The 22,420-nt window shown below is 49.7% G+C and overlaps 1 protein-coding gene across 4 annotated transcripts in view; it reads right to left on the bottom strand.

Moving 5' to 3' along the window:
- Positions 1 to 22,420, bottom strand: part of PAX8 (paired box 8) — a 59,227-nt gene that overhangs the window by 3,460 nt on the left and 33,347 nt on the right. For 2 of the 4 annotated variants that reach the window (XM_020286235.2, XM_012742813.3), the window contains exons 5-10: positions 21,572 to 21,660; positions 21,082 to 21,207; positions 20,649 to 20,824; positions 16,375 to 16,495; positions 15,699 to 15,905; positions 5,781 to 5,882 (exon numbers count right to left, since the gene is read on the bottom strand). In XM_020286235.2, coding sequence (XP_020141824.1) covers positions 5,781 to 5,882; positions 15,699 to 15,905; positions 16,375 to 16,495; positions 20,649 to 20,824; positions 21,082 to 21,207; positions 21,572 to 21,660 — 821 coding nt within the window. The remainder of the gene's footprint in view (positions 1 to 5,780; positions 5,883 to 15,698; positions 15,906 to 16,374; positions 16,496 to 20,648; positions 20,825 to 21,081; positions 21,208 to 21,571; positions 21,661 to 22,420) is intronic. The other 2 variants (XM_020286238.2, XM_020286239.2) reach the window with 1 other exon arrangement.

Below are 22,420 nucleotides of genomic sequence, written 5' to 3'. Positions count from 1 at the left end.
AATTACTTAAGAATGAATTCCTTTACATAACAACAACGAAGTCAAGCTGACCATCTAGGTATACAGCCTCACATTGGCAAAGTACTTTCACACACATTATACTCCTTTATTCCCACAACCTCCTGTGAAGTATTCATCCATACTACCAATTGATAAAAGAGGAAATTGGAGTGCAGTGTGATTACACAGTTTGCCTCAGATCATGCTGCTGGCAAATGGTGGGGCAGACTCCACCCTAGGGCTCTTGACTCCAAATTCCAGACAATCCCTTTATTCACTTAGGAGATAATTCCATTCACACAGCCAGGTTCCTGCCAGCCCCAAGAGCCAATGAATGTCCACACCTAGTCTTTCAGAAACTCATCTTTGATTGTGAGCTAACTGTTTTCTGCGGCTCCTAGCCTCCTTCCCAGACTCTCTGGAGGGAGGCTTGAAACTCCCTGGCCCTGGAGCCAGCCTGTCTGGAGTCGAATCCCTGCTCCCCAGTTCCTGGCTGTATAACTTTGGAGTCACTTAGTCACCTTGTGGAGTCACAAGTCACCTAGCCTCTTTGAGCCTTGGCTACCTCATCTACAAAATGAGGCAAATTATTCTCTATCCTCTGGTGTCTGGCAAGGATTAAACAAGATAATACATGTTACATGCTTAGCACCATGCTTGGAGTATAAGAGACACTCAATAAATGTTAGTTTTTATTATGTTCCCATGAAACAGGTGCTAAGATGAAGCTCAATGCAGACTTGAATCAGTCATGCAACCAGTCTTATGACCTGGGTTGGGATCAGTGGGCGGCCTTCTTGCCAGAGAAGCAGGCATCTGCACGGGAGGAATGGAAGTGAGGAGAAGGAGTGGGAAGCAGAGAAAGGCTCCTGGACTCTCACCATATCCAGGGAGGCAGTGACAAGCAGCAAGTTCACAGTAAGAACCAGTAAGCCCCTTAGGGGCAAAGACTAAGTCTAACGCAGACCAGACAAACGACACATGCACAAGAAGGAAGGGTACGAAGAAGGAAAAAAGCAAAGAAAAACAAAAACAAAGAAAGAAGACTAAGAAATGATCTAATCCAATCATCCATTTAACAAACAAAGAAACTGCAACCCAGAGAGGAAAAGACATCTGCTCAAGGCAACATGCTCAATGACAGCCTAAACCAGGACGCTGGCTGGCGCCTTGCTCCCACACCATTGCTCTCTCGTACCCCACTGTATGAATCGTCCCTGTTTGGCCCAGATCTCCCTGGTCTCAGTGTTCCCTTGCAGGAAGCCAGTTCTACACTGGCTACACAGCAAGAGCTCCCAGGCCTGTAGCCCACCCTACCCAGTGCCAAACACCGTGAGCTCTGGCAGGCAAGGAAGAGAGGCGGAAAACACAACGTGTTTGTCCTCTCATTTTGTCACTCATTCATGCGTTCACTCACTCTCCCACTTATTTATTTATTTAACACCCACTTCCTGAGTACCCATCTGCCACAGTCACACGGAAGTTGGGGCAGGGGACAGGGCTCGGGAGTTGGTATGCCCCTGGGTGTGGCATCTTCCCAAGAGGAGATCTGTCCGCCTGCCTGCCCCATGCCCCACGGGAAATGTCCCTGTGCCCATGGAAGGCCACCCCAGCCTCTCTGCTCTGCATCTCACACCACTCGCCTTTCCAAGGACTTGGCCCCTACAACTATCTTCTCCTTCCTGCTTCATCAGCCTCTTCCTTTTTAATCCTTCACTCCGTTCAGCCTGCAATTTTCTCTTTTAACAGTCCTCTTTCCACCCCACATCCATCTCTACTACCAGCCCCTTTCTCCACCCCATGGTCTCTGTCTTCACTTTCTCACTCGGGCCAGCCCTAGTCCCCTCAAATCCCCACAACCTGTGACCCAGCCACCCCAATAATAACTTCTATGGCCACAATTCCCTCGACCTTTAGCTCATCTCTCTGTTTGTGCTTCTGGGTTCGTGATACCCCACGTCCTGGTTTGCTTCGTAACTCACTGTCTTTCCTACCCGCCCTCCTTGCTGGTTCCTTCTCAGTTAGAGCTCTTAGTGATGATGAGCGCCCCAGGCTTGGTCAGTGAGCCTTCTGTGAATTTCTGTCCACATTCTCTTTCAGTGATCTTGTCTAATCCCTTGGTGTGAAATAACAGCTTTGTACACTGGCTGAATTTATACTCTAGTGAGAGTTTGTTCCTGACTTATATCATGTGCCTACTGACTTATTAAAGCTGGGTATTTAGTATTTAGACTTGTCCCCGCCACCCACGCAGTTCCCAAGCCCAAACCCTACAAATGATCCTTCTTCCCTCCATCTTCTCATCCCTACAACCAATTCACCAGAACATTTTTTTGGGTCCACTAACAAAATATATCCTCAGTGTCCTTTCTCCTCCTTCACTGCCAGCTCCCTAGCCCAAGCCACTGTTCTCTCTTGCAAGGACTACTGCAACTGGCCCCTAACTGGTTTGGTCTCTGTGCCTTCTCTCTAGACTGACTATAATCCATTTTCCCAGAAAACTGAGTAACCTTTTAAAACTTGACCCAGCCACTAACAACCTCTCTCATCCTTTAGTGCTTTCCCCAATCACTCACTATTCTTTGCCATATTCGCCTTCTTTTTGTGTGCTACCATGCTAATCTAGTTCCTGCCTTAGGGCCTTTGCACTTGCTGTTCTTTTGGGCCAGGGATGGTCTGCCCCAGTTTACCACTTGGCTGACCACTTTGAACACCTTCTCAGAGAGGCCTCCCCAATCACCCAATCTAAAGTAGTTATCTCCTTCCCTGTGGCTCTTTATTACATCATCCATTTTATTTTCTTCCCAGCACTTATCATCATCTGAAATTATCACATTCATTCATTGACTGACTTGTTTGCTGTCTGTTTCTCTCCACTATTAGGTTGTAAGCTCCACGAATAGAGGAAACTGACTTGTTCACTGCTGTATCCCCAGCCACTCACACAGCAGATCCTCAAGCAATATTGTTTTAAGTGAAAAGGTGGAGAAAGGATGGAAGGATGCAAGTGCATGAAAGCATGGAAGGACTGATGATGAAAGGATGGATAGATGGAAAGATAGATAAAAGGATGGATATGTAGAAAGTTGGATGGATGATGAATGGGTGGGTGGATGAAAGGTTAGACTTAAAGTTGGATAAAAAGATAAATGTATGGGAAGATGGATGGACGGATGGATGGTGGAAGGATGGATGGAAAGAGAGATGCAAGGATTGATATATGAAAAGATGAATGGATGGATAGATGGATGGAAGAAGGGATAGAAAGATAGAGGGATGGATAGAAAGATGGATGTATGGAAGAATGAATGATGAAAGGATGGAAGGATGGATGGGAAGTGAATGGATAGATGGAAGGATGGATAGATGGATGAATGGAAAGATGAGTGGATGAAGAAAAGATGGAAGGAAAGATGGGAAAATGTATGGATGTACGGAAAAATATATATAAAGATGAATGGATGGAAAGGTGGATAGATGGCTTGATGGATCTATATATCTGGAGCTGCTGGTTCTGTTCCAGAACTGGTATGAGGGTTATTAATTACATCAGTGGGGTCAGAGCAAAAAAAAAAAAATGAGAAGACAAACAGAAGGTGAAGAGACAAGGGCAATTTGTCCTAGTCCTTTTCCTGAGCCGCTCTCCTGTAGCTTGTGTCTTTATTTCTGGTATGGTAGGAGGCAGTATAACATAATGGAAAGAGCCCTAAATTTGAAATCAGAAGACCCATGTTTGCACAATTTGGCCACTTAGTATGGCTATGACCCTGAGCACACCACTTTGCTTTTCTGAGTCTCAGGTTCCGTATCTATAAAACTGGGGTAATATCAGCCTCTCAGTCTTATGGTGAGGATAAAATGAGAAATAAAGTTAACTGTATGAATGGACAGGCATGCAGAAGTGCATAATAAATGATCACTTCCTTTCTTCCACATTTGATTGATGAATGTCATTGGTATGCCTTGCTTTAAGCATTTTTTATGTACCTAACATGCACGCAGTAGGTGCTCAGTGAAAGTTTACTGACTTGAATGACAAGAATCCTCATTCAGTCAACTAGGAGATCACAGGCAGTGGTATGATAGGGGCACATGATTTTTCTACAAAAAAATTCCTTAAGAACTCATTTGCACAATGGCATTCCTAGGAACCAGGTGATTCATTTAAATAGTATTACATTTTCTGAAAACTGATCTGCATGCAACTTACTGGGAGCCCATTCACTGTGTGAGGCAAGGCTCTTTCCTTCTGCAATTTGCTTACAGTCAATGTCCTAGTTGTGCTATTTTTTTCACAGCACCTACTCAGGATGAAGTCTTTTTGGGAGCCTTTGATGAGAGGCCCAAGCCTTCCAGCTACCTCACAGGTCAGATTCTAGGCCCCAGGAACCCCTTGCCCTGGGCTTGCCCTCAGGGAATGATTCATAATTAAGAGAAAAGCCTGGTGCTTTATGTTTCTTCCTCCTCCTCTAAGCAGGCGGCAGGGGAAGGTGGAGGGGTTGGAAGGGGAATGGGGGAGCCGACTGGAGCCTGGGATTTTGATTGAGAGGCCCCATTATCCACACTCTTAAAAAAATAACCGAATCTTTTCCTTTTTTATCTTGACCAATCTCATTTCACGCTCCAGAAGAGGAAGGGAGAGAGGGAGGGAGGCCGAGGCCAGGAGGGAGAGAGGAGTCAGTATTCTGTATTTTCAACGCTGCATTAAGCACATCGCCACGGTAACCAGGCAGCAACAAGTGCCAGCTCAGCAGGTTCCCAGGGAGCATGGAGCTTTCTTCCTCCCTCTCTTTCTCCCTCCCCTCCCTCTGCCCAGGAGAGCCCAGCCCACCTGCCTCTGCACAGGGTGCCCAGAGTGGGTGGCTGGCAAAGATTAACCCCTACTGGGGAGGGAGGGAGGGAGGGAAGCAGGGCGGGGTGAATAAGCTGTCTCTGGGGTCAGAGCCAGGGAGTGTGGGCCAGGGCTGGCATGGGGGTCACAGATGCCCTGAGTTCAGAGCCCCTTCAGAAGCTCCAGGTACTCAGGCCTCTCTGGGCAATGGAAATAGTTCAATTCTACCTAGGTCTTTCCTATATGGCTCCTAAAAGTGAGACTTGCCCAGAGAAATTCCCGTTGTCCTCATTTGTCCAGACCTTGACAGCCTGGGTCACCACTGCATGACGACTGGCAGACAAAGGATCCCAAATCACTGGCAGGCAGGATTCCAGGACAGTCCAAATGAGGGGAGAGACACACTCGCAGCTCACCTCATACTCCATAGTACCCTTAGAGTACTCAGAACCTGGGTCCTACCCATGCAGGCTTGGGCGAGTGTGATGTGCAAAGGAGGAAATGTTTCAATCATTTCATCTTCCTCGTCCTCATCATCAACAAGACCATTCAGATTCAGGATTTGCAGCAGGGATAACTGAGATTCACCAGACTTAAATTACTAGGAGACCAGGGCTGCTTAAGGGCAGCGCTCATGTTCAGCTCACAGCATTTTGCTGGCCCTCAGGGCACGCTCCCTTACGCTCCTGCTCACTGAGTCCTGGAAGAAGTTGGGGAGTGTGGATTTGGGCACAGGTCTGTCTGGGCAGACAGAAACCAAGCTGGGACGAATTAATGACAGAGCCAGGACTGCACTAGGGCACTTTCTCCAGATGTTTACAAGAAGATGCCCACTTCAGTCCATCCTTCCATGGGCTTTGGGAATTCTATGAATGGGATGCAGCATGCCCCCTGCCCACTCTTGTCCCTCCCTCCTCCAACACTTCCTTTTGCAATGCCCTCCCCTTACCTGCCACCATGCCTGCGATGGCAGAGGAGGCATAGCTGCCCTGTCCGCTCGTGGGGATGTGGGGTGGGTATCCGGGCAGCGTGGGCCCCACCATCTCTCGCCCTGGAAAAACACAGCAAACAGTCATCAGTTGGATTTTCAGGGGCTCCTGTCCTTATCGTCTCACTGTCCTCCCACACTATTGCCACTCTCTCCAAAGCCATTCTTCAAACTTCCTCCGACCACCCTCCTCCTGTGGGCCCAGTGCTTGTGTCCTCTATCTGTTTTCTGCAGGACAGACGCTCCACCATGCAGGGAGCACTTGCGATTGAGTCCTGCACTGTTCCCTGTTCCGCAATGGTTTTATTTACATGAGTGTTATTTTATTCATCCACAAAAATGTCATGGTACTGGAGGCTGGTGGCTATGTCTTCTGGTCTTTGTTATGCCCCGCAGCACCCAGCACAGCAGCAGGCACAACAAACACACTCCAGGCCACCTGACTCAGAGCTCACCCCTTTTGGCCCGGTTCTGAGAACCAAGAACAAGGCTCTGCGAACAGGTGGCAAGTGTATGGCCCACGGGCCTATCACTATACTATCGCTATCCTTTTTGGGCCTGTGACAGACATTGCTAATCAACCACCACACTCTTTCTCACTGAGTAGAGGGGACTCCTGCTCCTTAGCTGGCCTTGCAGGTGGATGCAATCTGTCAGAGTTGCAAGAGACAAGGGACGTGAAACCTATCAGCTCTCCTTGACCTAGGAAGGAGACATGGCTGAGAGATATTACATTTACCTTTCACGTGTGACCATGAATCAATCATACCTCTGTCAATACCACTTCTGAAAACAACCACTTTTAGCAAAACAGATGCTGATCTCTCCTGGTTTATATGTGATTTGTAAGTCAAATTTTGTGAGTCAAAGTCTTGGTGATACCAAGGCAGTTCTGTAAAACCCTGTTTCCCTGGCTCTGCTTCTCCTCTATATCCCGGAGTCAAACCTTCCCATTTTGGAGACCCCACCTGCCCTGGTGAGCTTCTTCCCATCTACCCATGTGCCAAAAAACATAATTCCTCACTTTTGCTTTCTCCCATAGCCCCTATGTTCTGCAGGCTCTGACCAGACTCTCCTTCACCCCACGATTCTTAGCAAGGTGACAACACATCCTGGTTTTCCCAGGTCTGCTCAGGTGATGACCATGGTCCTAGCATATTTATTTCAATAATACCCATTTCACTCTCAAAATGCTTCAGTTTGAATGATGAATTATTTGGTCATCCTTGGTCTTAGTGATGTTTAGAGAGTTTCTCAATCTCAGCAACATTGGCATTTGGGCTGACATAATTCTTTGTTGTAGGAGGCTATGCTGTGCAATATCGGATGTTTAGCATGCATCCCTGACCTCTATCCATCCAGTGTGACAACCAAAAATATGTCCTCAGTGGGAAAGAGACCAGAGCAGAATTGCCCTGGTTGAGAATCACTGTGTTCGATTATGACCATTTTACCCAAATATCTTTTGTCTCTTCCATGTTGGGGGCTGCTTTTTTCTCCCAGGACTTATGTGGGACACCTGTGAGCCCCCATCAACCAACTTACCAAGTCCATCTTCTTGCCCAACTTTCCTCCCATCAGCCCGCCCAGGTCCTTCATACCTCAGCTCCTTCAAGGGGTGCCTAGTACTGATGGAAGGGAAGATACATCCCATGAAACCCTGTAAGTTGTCAATGCCACAGTGACTACTTCCTCCTTACCTCTCTCTCTAGAGATTCCCTAAAGATAATTAATTCATTCAACATATACTTATTGAGTAAGTACGATGCACTAGGCACTTCTATAAGCTCTTGAGGATACAGTAGAAAGCAAGAATGCTAAATTAGCTAGAGTAATCAAACAAGAGAAAGAAATAAAGGGAATCCAAATTGGAAAGGAAGAAGTCAAATTATCCTTGTTTGCAGATGATATGATCTTATATCTAGAGAAACCTAAAGACTCCACCAAAAAACTATTAGAACTGCTAAACAAATTCAGTAAAGTTGCAGGATACAAAATCAACATACAAAAATCAGTAGCATTCCTACATGCTAACAGTAAACAATCTGAAAACGAAAGCAAGAAAGAAAGTAATCTCATTTATAATAGCTACAAATGAAATAAAATACCTAGCAATAAACTTAACCAAAGAAGCAAAAGAGCTCTATAATGAAAACTATAACACATTGATGAAAGAAATTGAAGAGGATACACAAAAAATGGAAACATATTCCATGCTCATGGATTGGAAGAAGCAATATTGTTAAAATGTCCATTCTACTTAAAACAATCTACAGATTCAACATAATTCTCATCAAAATGCCAATGACACTCTTCACAGAAATAGAAAAAATAATCCTAAAATTTATATGGAACCACAAAAGACCCACGATAGCCAAAGCCAGGCTGACCAAAAAGAACAAAACTGGAGGAATGACATTACCTGACTTCAAATTATACTGCAGAGCTGTAGTAACCCAAACAGCATGGTACTGGCATAAAAACAGGCACATAGACCAATGGAACACAATAGAGAACTTAGAAATAAATCCATACATCTGTAGTACACTTATCTTCAACAAAGATGCAAAGAATAGACAGTGGGGAAAGGATAGTCTCTTTAATAAATGGTGCTGGGAGAACTGGATACTCATATGTAGAAGAATGAAACTAGACCCTTATCTCTGGCCATAAATAAAAATCAAATCAAAATAGATTAAAGACTAAAATCTAAGACTTGAAAATATGACACTATGAAACTTCTTGACTAACGCAAAGTACAGGCAACCTAAGCAAAACTGGACAAATGAGACCACATCAAGTAAAAAAGCTTCTGTACAGCAAAGGAAACAATCCACAAAGTGAAGAGACAATCCATAGAATGGAAGAAAATATTTGCAAACTACCCATCTGACAAGGAATTAATAACTAGAATATATAAGGAGCTCCAACACTTGATAGGAAAAAATCAAATAATCCAATTTAAAAATGGGCAAAGGATCTGAATAGACATTTCTCAAAAGAAGACATACAAATGGCCAACAGGTAAATGAAAAAATGCTCAACATTATTAGTCATCAGAGAAATGTGAATTAAAATGACAATGAGATATCATCTCACCCCAGTTAAAATGGTTTTTATCAAAAAGACAGCCAATAACCAATGTTGGCAAGGATGTGAAGAAAGGGGAGCCCTCATGCATTGTTGGTGGGAAAGTAAATTAGTGCGACCTCTATGGAAAACAGTATGGAGGTTCTTCATGCTAAAAACAAAGTTCTTCATACTTCAAACTAAAAATAAAACTACCGCCTGGGCGAGGTGGCTCAAGCCTATAATCCTAGCACTCTGGGAGGATTGCTTGAGGCTAGGAATTCAAGACCAGCCTGAGCAAGAGTGAGACTCCATCTCTACAAAAATAGAAAAATTAGCCAGGTGGTGGTGGCACACGCCTATAGTCCCAGCTACTTGGGAGGCTGAGGCAGGAGAATTGTTTGAGGCCGGGAGTTTGAGGTTGCTCTGAGCTATGATGACACCACTACACTTTAACCTAGGAATTCAGTATATTGAAAAGGTATCTGCACTCCCATGCTTATTGCTGCACTATTCACAATAGCCAACATATAGAATCAACGTAAGTGTCCATCAATGGATGAGTAGATAAAGAAACTGTGGTACATATACATAATGGAATATGATACAGCCACAAAAAAGAATGAAATCCTGCCATTTGCAACAACATGGATGGAACTGGAGAATATCATGTTAAGCATAGAAAGATAAATCTCACATGTTCTAATTCATATGTAGGAGATATATGTATATATATATATATAGAGAGAGAGAGAGAGAGAGAGAGACAGAGAGAGAGAGAGAGAGAGAGAGATAGTCTCACTCTGTCACCCTGGGTAGAGTGTAGTGGCATCATGATAGCAACTTAAACTCTGGGGCTCATTGCAACTTAAACTCTGGGGCTCAAGCAATTCTCTTGCCTCAGCCTCCTGAGTAGCTGAGACTACACGTGTGCACCATGATGCCCTGCTAATTTTTTTTCTATTTTTAGTAGAGACCGGGTCTTCACTCTTGCGCAGGCTGGTCTTGAACTCCTGAGCTCAAGCAATCCTTCTACCTTGGCCTCCCAGAGTACTAGTGTTATAGGTGTGAGCCATCACGCCTGGCCAGGAGCTAAATAATAAAAACAATTGAACTGAAGGAGATAGTTAACAGAGATGGTTAACAGAGGCTGGGAAGGGTATCGGGGAGGAAGGGATAAAGGGCTGATGGTTAATGGGTGCAAAAATATAGTTTGATAGAATGAACAATATTTGATAGCACAACAAGGTGATTATAATCACTAATAAGTTAGGGTATACTTTAACATAATGAAAAGAGTGGAACTGGAATGTTCCTAACACAAAGAAATGATAAATGCCCGAGGTGATGGATACACCAATTACCCTATTTGATTAATTCACATTGTATGCCTGGTATCAGAACATCACATGTACCCTATAAAGATATAGAACTATTATGTATCCTTAATAATTAAATATTTTACAAAATTTTTAAAAAAGTCAGAAAAATAAAAGCAAAAAAAAAAAAAATTCCAAATTAACAAGGCCAGGCACTAAATCAGGATGGGGCACAGGCTGGGATGGGCAATTGGAGCCAAGCTAGGGGGGTCAATGAACAAGACCAGGCAAACTCAACCTCTGTCCTTTCTCTGGAGAGAAGGGCCCAGGAACCAGAGGAACTGGGGTCCTTATGCTGCTTCTATGTCTGAGTACCGTTAGACCAGCCACTATGTACTCCGAACCTCAGTTTCTTCACATGCAAAATGGGATAAAAATAAAGATAGCCCTATATACCTTATTACTATTACTGTGAGGTTATCAGCATAATTCAGAGCCGGGGTTTCCTGCTGCAGATGGACATTGATTAGTGCAATGGGCACATTCTAGAAATGGTTATATGTCAATGGGACTCTGACAGAATAAATCCTCTGTGAATCAGCCATCCGTGTGGACTACATAAAACCATATGAAGTGCTGCTAAACCTGAGTAGAACCACCTTCTACTTTGTGCCACTTTGACCACAGTGTGCAGCTGTGCTTGGTCTCCTTCACATGGGGAGGAACGCCTAGAATCTTAGAGGTGGGCTCAGTTCCCCTGACACAGGGTCATCAGGGGAACAAATGAAGGGGTGGAGACACAGGGGTGTAATGGGGAATTTTAGTGCATTGAGAAGTAGAGGGAGAAATACCCAGAAGCGATAGCAAGGTAAAACTGAGCTTTCTGTGAAGGAGACTGCAGTACAGTTGACCCTCAGACTTGGCCCCGTGACCCTCGGATGAAGCACCTGGGGACGAAGAGAGGGAAGGAGTGACATGAAGTCTGTGAGGGCAGGAGGAGCACAGAGGGTGGCGAAGAGGGGAGTGACACTTGAGGGGGTGGTGGTTGATTCAAGGCCCAACAACTTCTCTTTGCTTCTCCCCCTACTTCCTCCTCCCTGAGAGAGAGCGCTCTAGATCCAGGCCACGCTCTATATGAAACCCGAGCCACGCAATTCCCTGCACCACAGCTTCCTGTCCATCACAGAAGGAACCAGTTTAGAGCCGAGCTTGTAGAGTAAGGTCACAGTTTGATTTAGTCCACAGTCGCTCCCATGGGGCCCCACCCCATGAGAACTAGTAGCCCCCACATTGCTCTTGTAAATGGAATTCATTGGCCTCACTCCCCTGTATTCTGAGACTTTAATCTTCATCTCCCCTCTGTAGGGAAGAGCTTTCTGGACCAAACACCAGAGCAGACTCCTGGAGGCTTCCTTCTCTGAAACCTGGCCTTCCTGGAAAGACTGGTGAGACTGTCTTCAGGACAGCCCCCACCCAGACTGTGGTGCCACGAACACTCCTAACAGCTCCACAAAATTCTTTGCTCCAAGTTTTTAGTTTTTTGAGACAGAGTCTCACTTTGTTGCCCAGGCTAGAGTGAGTGCCATGGCGTCAGCCTAGCTCACAGCAACCTCAAACTCCTGGGCTCAAGCGATCCTACTGCCCCAGCCTCCCGAGTAGCTGGGACTACAGGCATGTGCCACCATGCCCGGCTAATTTTTTCTTTATATTTTTAGTTGGCCAATTAATTTCTTTCTATTTATAGTAGAGCCAGGTCTCGCTCTTGCTCAGGCTGGTTTTGAACTCCTGACCTCGAGCAATCCTCCCGCCTTGGCCTCCCAGAGTGCTAGGATTACAGGTGTGAGCCACCGTGCCCAGCCTGCTCCAAGTTTTTAAACACATGGTTTCTTCCAAAAATCCAAGAACCTTGCAACTTTCTTGGCAACAAAACCACCAAAGCCATGAGGTTCGGACGTTCCATCACAGCCTATCCAAGCCCCCTTATCTACTTCTTGTTTTTAAGGCTCTTCATCATAAATGTACCCTTGTTGAGAATTCCATTCCCTCTACACTTAAGTATGCTTCCAAGGTAGCCCTGTTTTTAAGAAGTTGGCATGAGGCACAGGCCAATGTTGACTGGCTATGGAGTGGGGTTCCCTAAGAAAGCTCTAGCACCCCAGAAATATTGCTAAATATTCTAAATATTGGTGGAGACCAGAATCCAAAAGAGGGTGGAGGTGATTCCAGACTATTCTGTGTTCCCCCTTTGATGTCTGCCCTCCACATAACCCCTTTTCAACTCCTTATCTTGCTCTGATAGCAAGGAAAATTTATGGCAACCTAGAAGTCTCCTTGGCAGGACTAAATATAATTTTGTACAAAGGATGGAGGAGGGGAACGGACTCTTTGATGATAAAACCTAACTCAGAGCTTTCTGGTCAGCTGAGCTGGAGTCGGCCCTGGAGTAGCCGGGACCAGGATGGTTCGGGACCTCGATGGTGCTGTCTTGGCCAGACTGGGGTGTCCCAAGGGAACTGGCAGGACCACCAGGGGCAATCTCGCTGTTCCCCAAACCCTGCCATTTCCTCTTTCTTGGCTGTTTGGGGAGACCCAGAAGGACAGACACCCTGGAAATCGCACTCTCAGAGCCGCCGGGCTGAGGGAAGAAGTGACTCAGAGAAAAGCAGGTAAAGGAGTGGCAGAGACGGCAGGGAGGGTCCTTAGGGGTCACTCAGAGAGGCTCAGAAGGATCATGTAGGTTAAGATGAGCTGATTATGGAAGGAAACTCACCGGCTCCTCTGTTCTCTCCCCTGCCTGCAAGATTACCTAGAAATAATTTGGTCTCTGCTTCCTTCCTTTTTTTCAAATCTACCCCTTCCTCCCTTGGGTAGGTGTGCAACCTTCCAGACTCTTAAAATCATTCGCTTCCTAACCTTCCTCCTCCCAGCCCTCTCGAGTGGTTCAGGCACGAATTAGGTATTTAGGTCCAGTCTTGACCAGACGCCTCAGGTGGATGGGCTGACACCCTGAGCTCAGCACGGACACCAGCCATCACCTGCCTTGTCCCTGAGCCGCAGGGCTGGGCTCAACTCTGGGAACTTCAGTCCTGACTTGCTCCCTGCTTTTGGCCACCTGGCTGACCCCAGTCCCTCCAACACTGGCACTTCTCACTCTCCTCAGACCCCTTGCCTTTGTGCTGAATTGTCAGCTCTCGGGCAGGGCCCTGTGGCCAGCCAGCAGCCTTCGTGGTGCTCACGCCTGCATTTTGGCATCAGCTGGGCTTGGCTTGGGAGCCACCTGCCTGAAGGATGTGCCAGTGCTGCACACCTGGCTGCCTGCAGCCTGAAGAACCACCTGGTGTCTGCTGCCAGCTGCTTTGTCCCATGGGTTGCATGACCTCCCAGTCCTGTGGCTGGCCTGGAGAATGGACATGTCTGCTAAATTAAGAGCTGACCGTAGTTATAAGTGTCACCCCTGATCAACTGCATGTTGACAGGAGATGCTTGTAGCTCTAGTAAGGTGACTGGTGGGGGTGGGGGGACTTCGGGGGAAGGGAGATTGCCCTGGGCTGTTCCAACTACTTCACACCACTATCCATGTCTGCACTCTGATACATCTAGCTGCTTCCGACTGCTGTAGGCCCTTTCCTCTCCTTGCTTCTCAGCTGGTCCCACCAAGCCTTTCCACCTCTCGCATAGTAACTGAGACCTGCTCCCCATCAACACGAGCTTCCTCCAGGGGGTGGAAGCTTCCCAACTACCCTGCAGCCCCGGCCCTGGCCTGCCAGTCACATGAGACACGCAGGTGTGCCCCGTGATCAGGCAGTCCACCCCATAAGGGAAGGGAGCCTTTTCTGCTCCCCCTTCCCTCCCTCCCTTCCCATTTTCTCTGGCTCACATAATTTCTCTCGGCTCACAGATTTTTCTCCTTTAATCACTTTGGTCAAAATAAATGACCCATCTCTGCTGACTTTACCCTCTTTTGAAACTTCGAACTCCGAGTCAACATTTTCTTCCCTGCTTTAGGCCCTTAAACACCGCCTCTCTGCCCATACACTGGGCACTCATGTCTTCTAAGAGGCCCCCCTACGTTAGATGCAGGCTGCCAGACAGACAGAAAATGCAGAGTGCGGCACAAGCGAGAGTACATGGACTGGCATCAGATGCCCCCGTGGTCCCTCTGGGTATCTGGTACAGTGATTTTCAAGCTCAAGGGCTTTCTTGGGGCAGGGCCCCTACTTCAAACAGAGCAGATCTTCAGTGGTCTAGTTGGGACATACGGCTTCTGTGAAGGCCTTTACTTTATGGGAGTATTTCAAGGTCCAACAAGTTTGAAAACTACTGGTGGAGAGGCACTGTCTGACTCTGGGCTGTCTCTGTGACAGGTACTCCTCCCCCCGCCCCCTCACTGGTCTCTGTTCTAGCATCTCAAGGTAGCGGAGGGCGGGGGGCGGGCAGGCAGGGCAGTGGGCAGGCATTCACTCTGTCACTGGATGCTGTCTCCTTAGAGATAGCGCTAATGGTAAGGAGAGTCTCCCAGTGCTGACCTGAAAGCTAGCTGGCTTCCTCCACTGGTCCTGCGCCCTCCTGGGCCCACATCTAAGCTAGTCTCATTCCCATGGAGGCCCTTGAGATATGAGAAGACTTACAGGCCTCTGTGCCCACCTTCACTGCATCTCAGGTCTTCTCCTGCCCAAGCCAAACACCCGGTTCTTCCAGCCACTGCTCAGGCCCTGGCTGGATGGGCTGACATCCTTCTCCCAAGGGGCCCCAGGTCTACCTGAGCTCTGACCCATGGGAGTGCAGGCCCAGCCCTCACCCTGATGGACACCACACTCCAGCCAGAGACCTTGGCCAGGCCCTCTCCTCCCTGGGCCATGGAGAGATTTGCTCAGGATGTCCCATAAGGCGCATCCAACTTCAAACGTTTCGAGGCAGATGAGCTTCCTGCTGGAAGCTCCCCATTCCCCCACTCCCCCAGCTCCCCCAGCTCTCTGAGTGATTCATGTTTAAAAGGTGTTTGTGTCCTCCTTGGGTGATACTGTTCAGATGGGCACAAAGATAGTTACATTATGGAGACACAACTGGGACTGACCCTTGTCCTTTCTAGAAGTTTGATCCAGAAATTGGCTCCAAAGCCAATGCCTTTTTCCTTCCAAAGCTTTTGGTCGTTTTTCCTTCTTTTTTATTTACTATTATTATTATTATTAACGAAGACCAAGTCTTTCCACTTTTCTGCTCCTGGGTCCTGGCCTTAGGGTTCCTGGGAGTTTTTGGGTAGTGTACTCCATTTCCTGGCACGTCCAGAGGGCTTGCCCCTTCCAAGGGTTCTGGAGAACCAGGCCTTGGCACCTCCAAAAGTTGCCAGAGGAATTAGGGAATACAGCGGTGGTGGACAAAATTAGAACTAGAAAGGAAAACGGGGAGAGGGAAGAGGAGAAAGGCGCTGGCACTAAGGATCCCCCGCCCACCCCCGCAACACCTGCGTGGCCCCGGGACCTCCCTGTCGTACCTGAGAGGAGGGCCTGGCCCGTGAACTGCCCGTACACGGAGGCAGCATGGGGAAAGGCATTGAAGGGCGGGACCGAGGCACCGGCTGGGACCCCGGAGCCGACTTGCTGCAGATCCAAAAAGGCGGAGCTAGATAAAGAGGAAGGGGTGGAGCTAGAACTGGACACCTCGGGGGTTTCCTGCTTTATGGCGAAGGGTGAATGAGGATCTGCCGGAGGGAGGGAGACAACAAGGAGAGAGGGGTGTGAGATGAGGGGGTGGGCACATGCACAAACCAAGCCATGAGATGCAGGAGGGTGCAGGCGGCGCGGGGCAGGCAGACCCGGCTGCTCTCAGGGTTGGGTGGGGAGCGAAGGTGGTCCTCAGTCAGGTCTGGCCAGGATGGGAGAGAAGCTCTGCCTCCCTGCTGTGCCTTCTTGCGGTGTAGATGGGGGACTGTGCAGTGTGTGCCCCACCTCTCCCGCAGGAGGGAGTGAGGAGACCCAGGAGCCGCCAAGGATTGGAGGCAGGACCCCCTTGACCCAGCTGGAGGCCCAGCCAGCACAGCCCACCTCTCTTCTCCAGGCCAGGGCCCCAGACACCTTCCTCCTGACGGCCAGCCAAGCTCTGCCTTCCCCAGCCCTCCACCCCGCCCTCATAGTTGGGGCCAGCTGGCCTGGGAGACTCGGGCATCATACCTGCCACCACGGGATAGGTCTGGTGAGTTGAGAGGTTGCGTCCCAAGGGTGTATTAGAAGGGGTCAGGGTGGCCTTCCCGTCGTCCAGAGCGCTGTTGAGCAAGGGCAGCGGGTAGAGGCCCTGGGGAACAAAGAGAAGTCAGCGCGCAGAGAGGCCCCTGGGCAAGCAAGCCTTCCTCCCGGCCCTGCAGCCTGTCTTAGCACCTGTAGTGTACCTAGGAAAAGTTTCCTCATCTTCCCCTTCCTACTGTACATTCTCAACTGGTGGCTGTGTCTCATTGGTGGGTCCCTGTTCTCCTTCTGCGTCCCTGGCATTTAAGGCCAGCTGGTGGCATGGGAGCCCAGGCATGGGATGGAGAGTCTCCCCTGGAGAATCTGCCTGGATGGCTGGTCTCCTTCCTGCCTCCCCACAGTCTGAACCCACAGAGTACAGGACAGTGCCAAGGGCTGGAGCAGTGCCACTGGGTGACTTCACTTCAGAATGCTTCACTCTATTAACTCATGTATTCCTCTCCAGATAGGGAACACAGGCACAGAGAGCTTAAGAAACTTGTCACACTTCCATGTTGGGCAGAGACAGGATTCAGGGCTCAGACTCAAGAGGTCTGGCCCCTGCTCTCAATCACTGCCCTAAACTGGAAGATACAATCACCACTTCTTACGTTAGCAAAGAGCCTCTGTTATCCAGATAGAGTCCCTCAGCAGCTCTGTGACAACGAGCAAGTAATATTACGTCTATTTTATATGTGGAGCCTGAAACCAGGAGGGGTAAATGGCCCAGGGCTGTATAAGGGACCTGGGACTAAACCCAGGACTTTGGGTGCTGCCCCAGGTGCTCTACCCACCAGAACAGGTGGATTTCGTCTTCTCTCGCTCCGTATATAAATGCATAGAAGTGTGTAGGTCCAGTTTGAAAATGATTCTTGGAGTTGATTGTGTTGGAAACGCTCTTTATCAAGTGTCTGGGAGTTTTCTTCAATAAGACCTCATTTTAGACACCTCTTGGCCTCCCCTGGCACAAGCACAGCTATGGCTTCAGGTGCTCCATCCAAAAGAATTTGTTTAACTAAAAGCAAGTGTACTCTACCCACTCGAGATGGCTCCTCCACACCAGAGGACAAGACAACACACACAGGCACACACTTGTTCCCCACATATGGTCACACGACATATACGCACTACGAGAAAGATCGTGCAAAACTGAAACCAGGGAAAGCTCTGTGGTTGCATAACAGCTCCACCAAAGGCAGTTGTTTGCAGTGATTTCCATGGAGCCGGGTTCTCCAAAGAGCCCCAGCACTTTCCGGTTGCATGCCGGGCACTTTTGGAAGCTGCAGTCAATTCGGGAGGCCACCAGGGCACCATTAGCACGTAGCGGCAATTACTGACTAAATGGTGCTCTGGTTCCATGCCTTCTGAGGGGGCCCGCTTAGAGGCAGGGTGGAGTTGCTTAGAGCTCGGCTTAATGAAATTGAACAAAATACCTAATTTCTAGAGAGTGTAAAAAAAAGCTTAAAATGCCTTATGGATATGTGGATTGGCTAGCAAAATATCTACTTAGAATACTATATTTGTTCCAAAATCTAGGCAATTTAGTGAAAAAAGTGATGAAAAAAAGTCATGAAACATTTTGCCAATTTTGTATTGAATGGCTTAAACATCCCAGTGATGATTCAATTTTTTTTTACTGAGATTGAGCTTGAATTGGGGACAGAGTGGCACAATGCTTCAGAACTTAAGCGAGTTTGAGCCCTGGTTCTGTAATGACTTGCTAAGTAGCTTTAGTGTACTTGACCTTGCTGAACCTTGATTTTCTTACCTGTATAACAGGGATCGTAGAATCTACTTTGCATGGCTGATGTAAGCATTTAATGAGATTGTATGTACTTATATAAAGTGCTTAGCTTGTTGACAATAGATGCTCAATAAGTAGTTATCATAGGTATTATTTTTTCAGAATTATGTGAAGAGTCAGAAGCTGCCAAATTCTTGGTCTCTGTCATCATAATATTCACATTTCTTGTTGATAGGCTTCTTGGTGCACATTGTAAATTAGAGGAACAATAACTGACCATGTCCCGTAGTGAAATAGCAGCCAGGAATTAGGTCACATGACATTTCTGTTGACTGCTTTCCCCCGTGTTGACTTTACAGAAGAGATGGCTCTGTCTATGCCCCACCCTAAGGTCAGTGAGTACTTGTGCTTCTCCCTTGGCTCCCTAGGCCAGAGGGCCTGCCCGTGACCAGGGAGAGAACACAGTGTTCCTTTGGCAGCACAGTCCATCACCAAAGGTAAGGAAGACAAGGGCTGGGACACCAGGGGCCCTCAGCACAGGCTGGCTCTCCCTGCCCCTCCCCACCATGCCGGGGGAATGAATGAGCGAGAGAATGAATAATTTGTGGGGACTGTGCTGGGCCTTGGTTTCCCCATCTGTAGGATGAGCAGTTGGAGCAGTTCAGTGGTTTCCAAATGCTGTTTTTCCAGTCTTCAAATAGAACATACATAGAAGCCCCCTAGCTGAAACAGGGGACAGTGGACCAGTTTGCGTGAAACCAGGGCCGGCAGGCCTGAGCTCCACAGCCATGCATCTGCTTCCCTAAGCCCTCCCTGAACTCCCTGGACCCGGGTTTTCTCCACACACTTACAGACACTGGACTACTTGGTCACCGAGGTTCCCAGTAGCCCTAGGACTCTCTCATTCCAGGACTCCCCATGAGTGTATGCCCCCATGGCACAGGGGCTCTCTGCAGTCAAGCAGGGTGCTTTGGAGGGTTTAGGGGTGGAGCCAAGAAATGGCTCTTGGACCCAGCAGGTGCCCAGGTGCTCAGTGGCAGGGTTTCTTTACTGCCGAAGGGTGGCTGGTGCTTGCGCATGGGTTTTGCAGGCTCACCCTCACACAGCAGGCTTCCTGCAGGCCCACGCTGCGGCCCCCTTTCCCTCCCAGAGCCATGTGCTGACTCTCAGAGAAGCATCCTGGCCCTCTCCCCATGTCTGCTGACGGCTGGCTTTCCCTACACCCTCGTGGTTGCCACAGTCAGAGCTGATAAAATCGCTGACGCAGATTGCCTGCCCAGCTGTGGGTACTGGCAGGGGGCCAGCAGCCCAGACGGCCATTGGCAATGGTTCAGCTGATTATTGGCATTGTCACCAGTCCCACTCAGATCGTACAGGCATATGGGCTCGCCTCACTCCTAGATCAGATGACAGCGTGAGCAAAGAGGGGCAGGCAGACGCCACCCTTAAGACCATCCTCATCTGGGGGCTTGGTGGGGTAAAGGGAGGAGGACCCCACCACTGTGGACTGAGAGCTCAGCGTTCTCCTCGGAGTGTAGCCTCTGCTGGCCTCAGGTGGGACCTCTCACACCTCTGCCAGCTTTTCACAGAAGCAGCCCAGTATAATGCATGTCACCTGTCCTCAGCGCTGGACAGGTGGCTTGTGATTGATTGTTCCGGATTTCGCAACTCATCCGTTTGTCCATTCCTTCAGCGTCCCTTATTGAGTATCTTTCATGAGAGGGGCACAACGTTAGGTGCTCGGGATAAAAAACAATGTTTCATGTCTCCTGAGGCGTCCCTGTCCTTAAGAAACCTGCGCGTCTTTACACCTGTCTGCTAAGTCATCACGATACACCGTGAGAAGCTACCAGGAGTGGCCCATGGGATGTGCAGAAGCCCAGAGAAAGGCGGAGAGACGACTGGTGTCGGAGGGGCAGGCAGGATTCTCAGGGCGGGGGATGCCGGGGCTGAGTCACACGGCATGTGGTATTTTTCCAGGCAGAGCAGGGGGAGGAAAGGCACAAGGGAGGGGGGCGCATGGCGTGTGAGGGCAGAGAGGTGTGAACAGGGTGGGAGCTCGGGGGCATGAGTAATGCAGGGCCTCGGGGCACACGCAGGGTGGGTGCGGAGGGGGATGAGGAAGTGGTGGCTGAGGTCATCAGAGACACCACGTTAGAGTTGCAAGGCCTGACCCTGTGGTCTGGGGAAGACGCTGATGGCGAAGGGATGGCACCACCAGGTGGTGTTGCCCTCTCTGCAAGGGCCAGGCTCAAAGGTTTCGGGGAAGCCGAGAGGGCTGGGAGGCGAGGATGGCGCCAGGGCAGCTGGTGAAATAAAGCATGTGCTGGGCTTGCAGCTGCAGACAGCACGTGCCCTGAGCCCACCGAAGTGACTTCTGGCTGCTCTGGTGGCCGGACTGCAGGCTCCCTAGGAGAGCACGCCTTGCTCGACCCCTACCAGCCCAGCCCTGCCCACCTCCCAGGGCCCGGCTTCTCACCTGCTCGCCTTTGGTGTGGCTGGGGGAGGCGTAGGCCTCTGGGTAGTGCTGCCGTTCGAACGGGCACTCGAGCGGCTCGAGGTGATGCTGGCTGAAGGCATCGGTGCGAAGGTGCTTTCGGGGCCCGCTGCTGCTGCTCTGCGAGTCGATGCTCAGCCGGCAGCTGTCCTGGTCACCTGGCGCCCCAGGCAGGGAGAAAGCTTTCAGGGGACCCATCTACCCATCCCCAGGCCAAGTGGAGGGCAGGCGGAGGGAGGGAAAGGGCCAGACGCCTGGGCCCGGGGCCTTGGCCGCCCGAGAGACAGGCAGGTGACTGCAGGTAGGCGTTCAGAGCTCCTGTAAAATCCTGGGCCGTAAGGGAGTCTGTCCCCATCAGAGCCTGAGCACCTGCCCTTCCGTACCCCCACACTGCCCTCCTGTCCCCAACACTCACTGTCATCCATTTTCCTCTTGCTGTCGCTGCCAGGCTGGGCAATCCCCAGGAGCCCGTTGATGGAGTAGGTGGAGCCCAGGGAGTCCGACTGGGGGGACTCTGGGGGCGTTACAGCTGAGCTGGGGACTGCGGGGTGAGAGGCAGAGGGTAAGGGTGTGGGAGCAACACCCCTCGCTGCCCCTGCTGCTGCCGTGGAGGACGTGGCAAGCCATGCCATGTGCTGGGCCCTGGAGAGGCCAGGGGCTGTTTCCCCCGGGGTGGGGGGAGCCGCTGGCCAGGGATTCTTGGAGTCAATGCTGTCTGAGGTGTTCCCACCTCTCCGTGGCTCAGGAGATCTCCCTGGGCAACCAGGCCTGGCTTTGTTCCCGTGGAACAGCTCAGCCTGTGCACGGGTGTGCGAGTCCTGTACACGGGTGTCTGTGCGTGCCTCTGTGTGTGTGTGGGTGCACAGAAGGGGTGTGTGTGTGCGCCCAGGGCCCTCAGCACTCACTCAGCGTGTGTCCTGGGCTCAGGGACTTGGTGGCCACACAGCTATCCATGGGGAGGTTGAATGGTTGCTGTACTTTGGTCCGGATGATTCTGTGGGGAAGAGAAGAAGGCCGTGAGAGAGAAGAGGAGGAGACAGGACTCACGGCTGCCGTAGATCCAGAACCTTTATGACACCCCACTCTGGTATCTCAAAGCACCTCAATCTCGACTGTCCACAGGCAAACCCATGACCTCACCCTCACACCTGGTCCTCCCTGGTGTTCCCATCTTGTGATTGGCACCATCGGTCACTCTGGGCAGAAATCTAGATGGGGGAACATCTGCTGCCCTCTCTTCCCATCAAACCTGTCGTCGAGTTTTGTGTTTGACCTTGTAAACCTCACCAGCGCTGACCCCTCTCTGCATGTCACTGTCAGCACCTTAGTGCATGCCACCACCAGCCCTTTCCCTCCAGGGTCACTCCCCGGCCCACCCCATCCACTCCTGACCCCTCGTAATTGGTTTCCCCTCGTGCAGCCAGAGTGGACTTTCTGAAAGGCCAGTCAGCTGCCTGCTTAGGATCTGCCAAGGGCTTCTCATTGCTCAAAGGGCAAAGGCAAGTATGTCACTTGGCCCCTGGCATCCCGCAGACACCGCCAACCTCAGCCTACCCCATGCTCCCCTTCTACCTATTGCTTTCTTCCAGCTTCCCGTGTAAGACCGTATTAGCCACAGGGCCTTTGCATGTGCTGTCTCAGAGCTCTTTTTGCTCCTCTTTCCCCTAGTTAACTCTTATGCATTGTTTCTTACTCAGACAAAGCCTCTCATCCCCTTCCTGAGCCACATACCCTCGTGTTCCTCCCCTTAGCAG

The sequence above is a fragment of the Microcebus murinus genome, chromosome 3, assembly GCF_040939455.1.
Source record: "Microcebus murinus isolate Inina chromosome 3, M.murinus_Inina_mat1.0, whole genome shotgun sequence".
NCBI classification, from domain to species: Eukaryota; Metazoa; Chordata; class Mammalia; order Primates; family Cheirogaleidae; genus Microcebus; species Microcebus murinus.
Note: the sequence above shows the minus strand (reverse complement) of the source record. Positions and strands in the feature narration are given on the sequence as shown.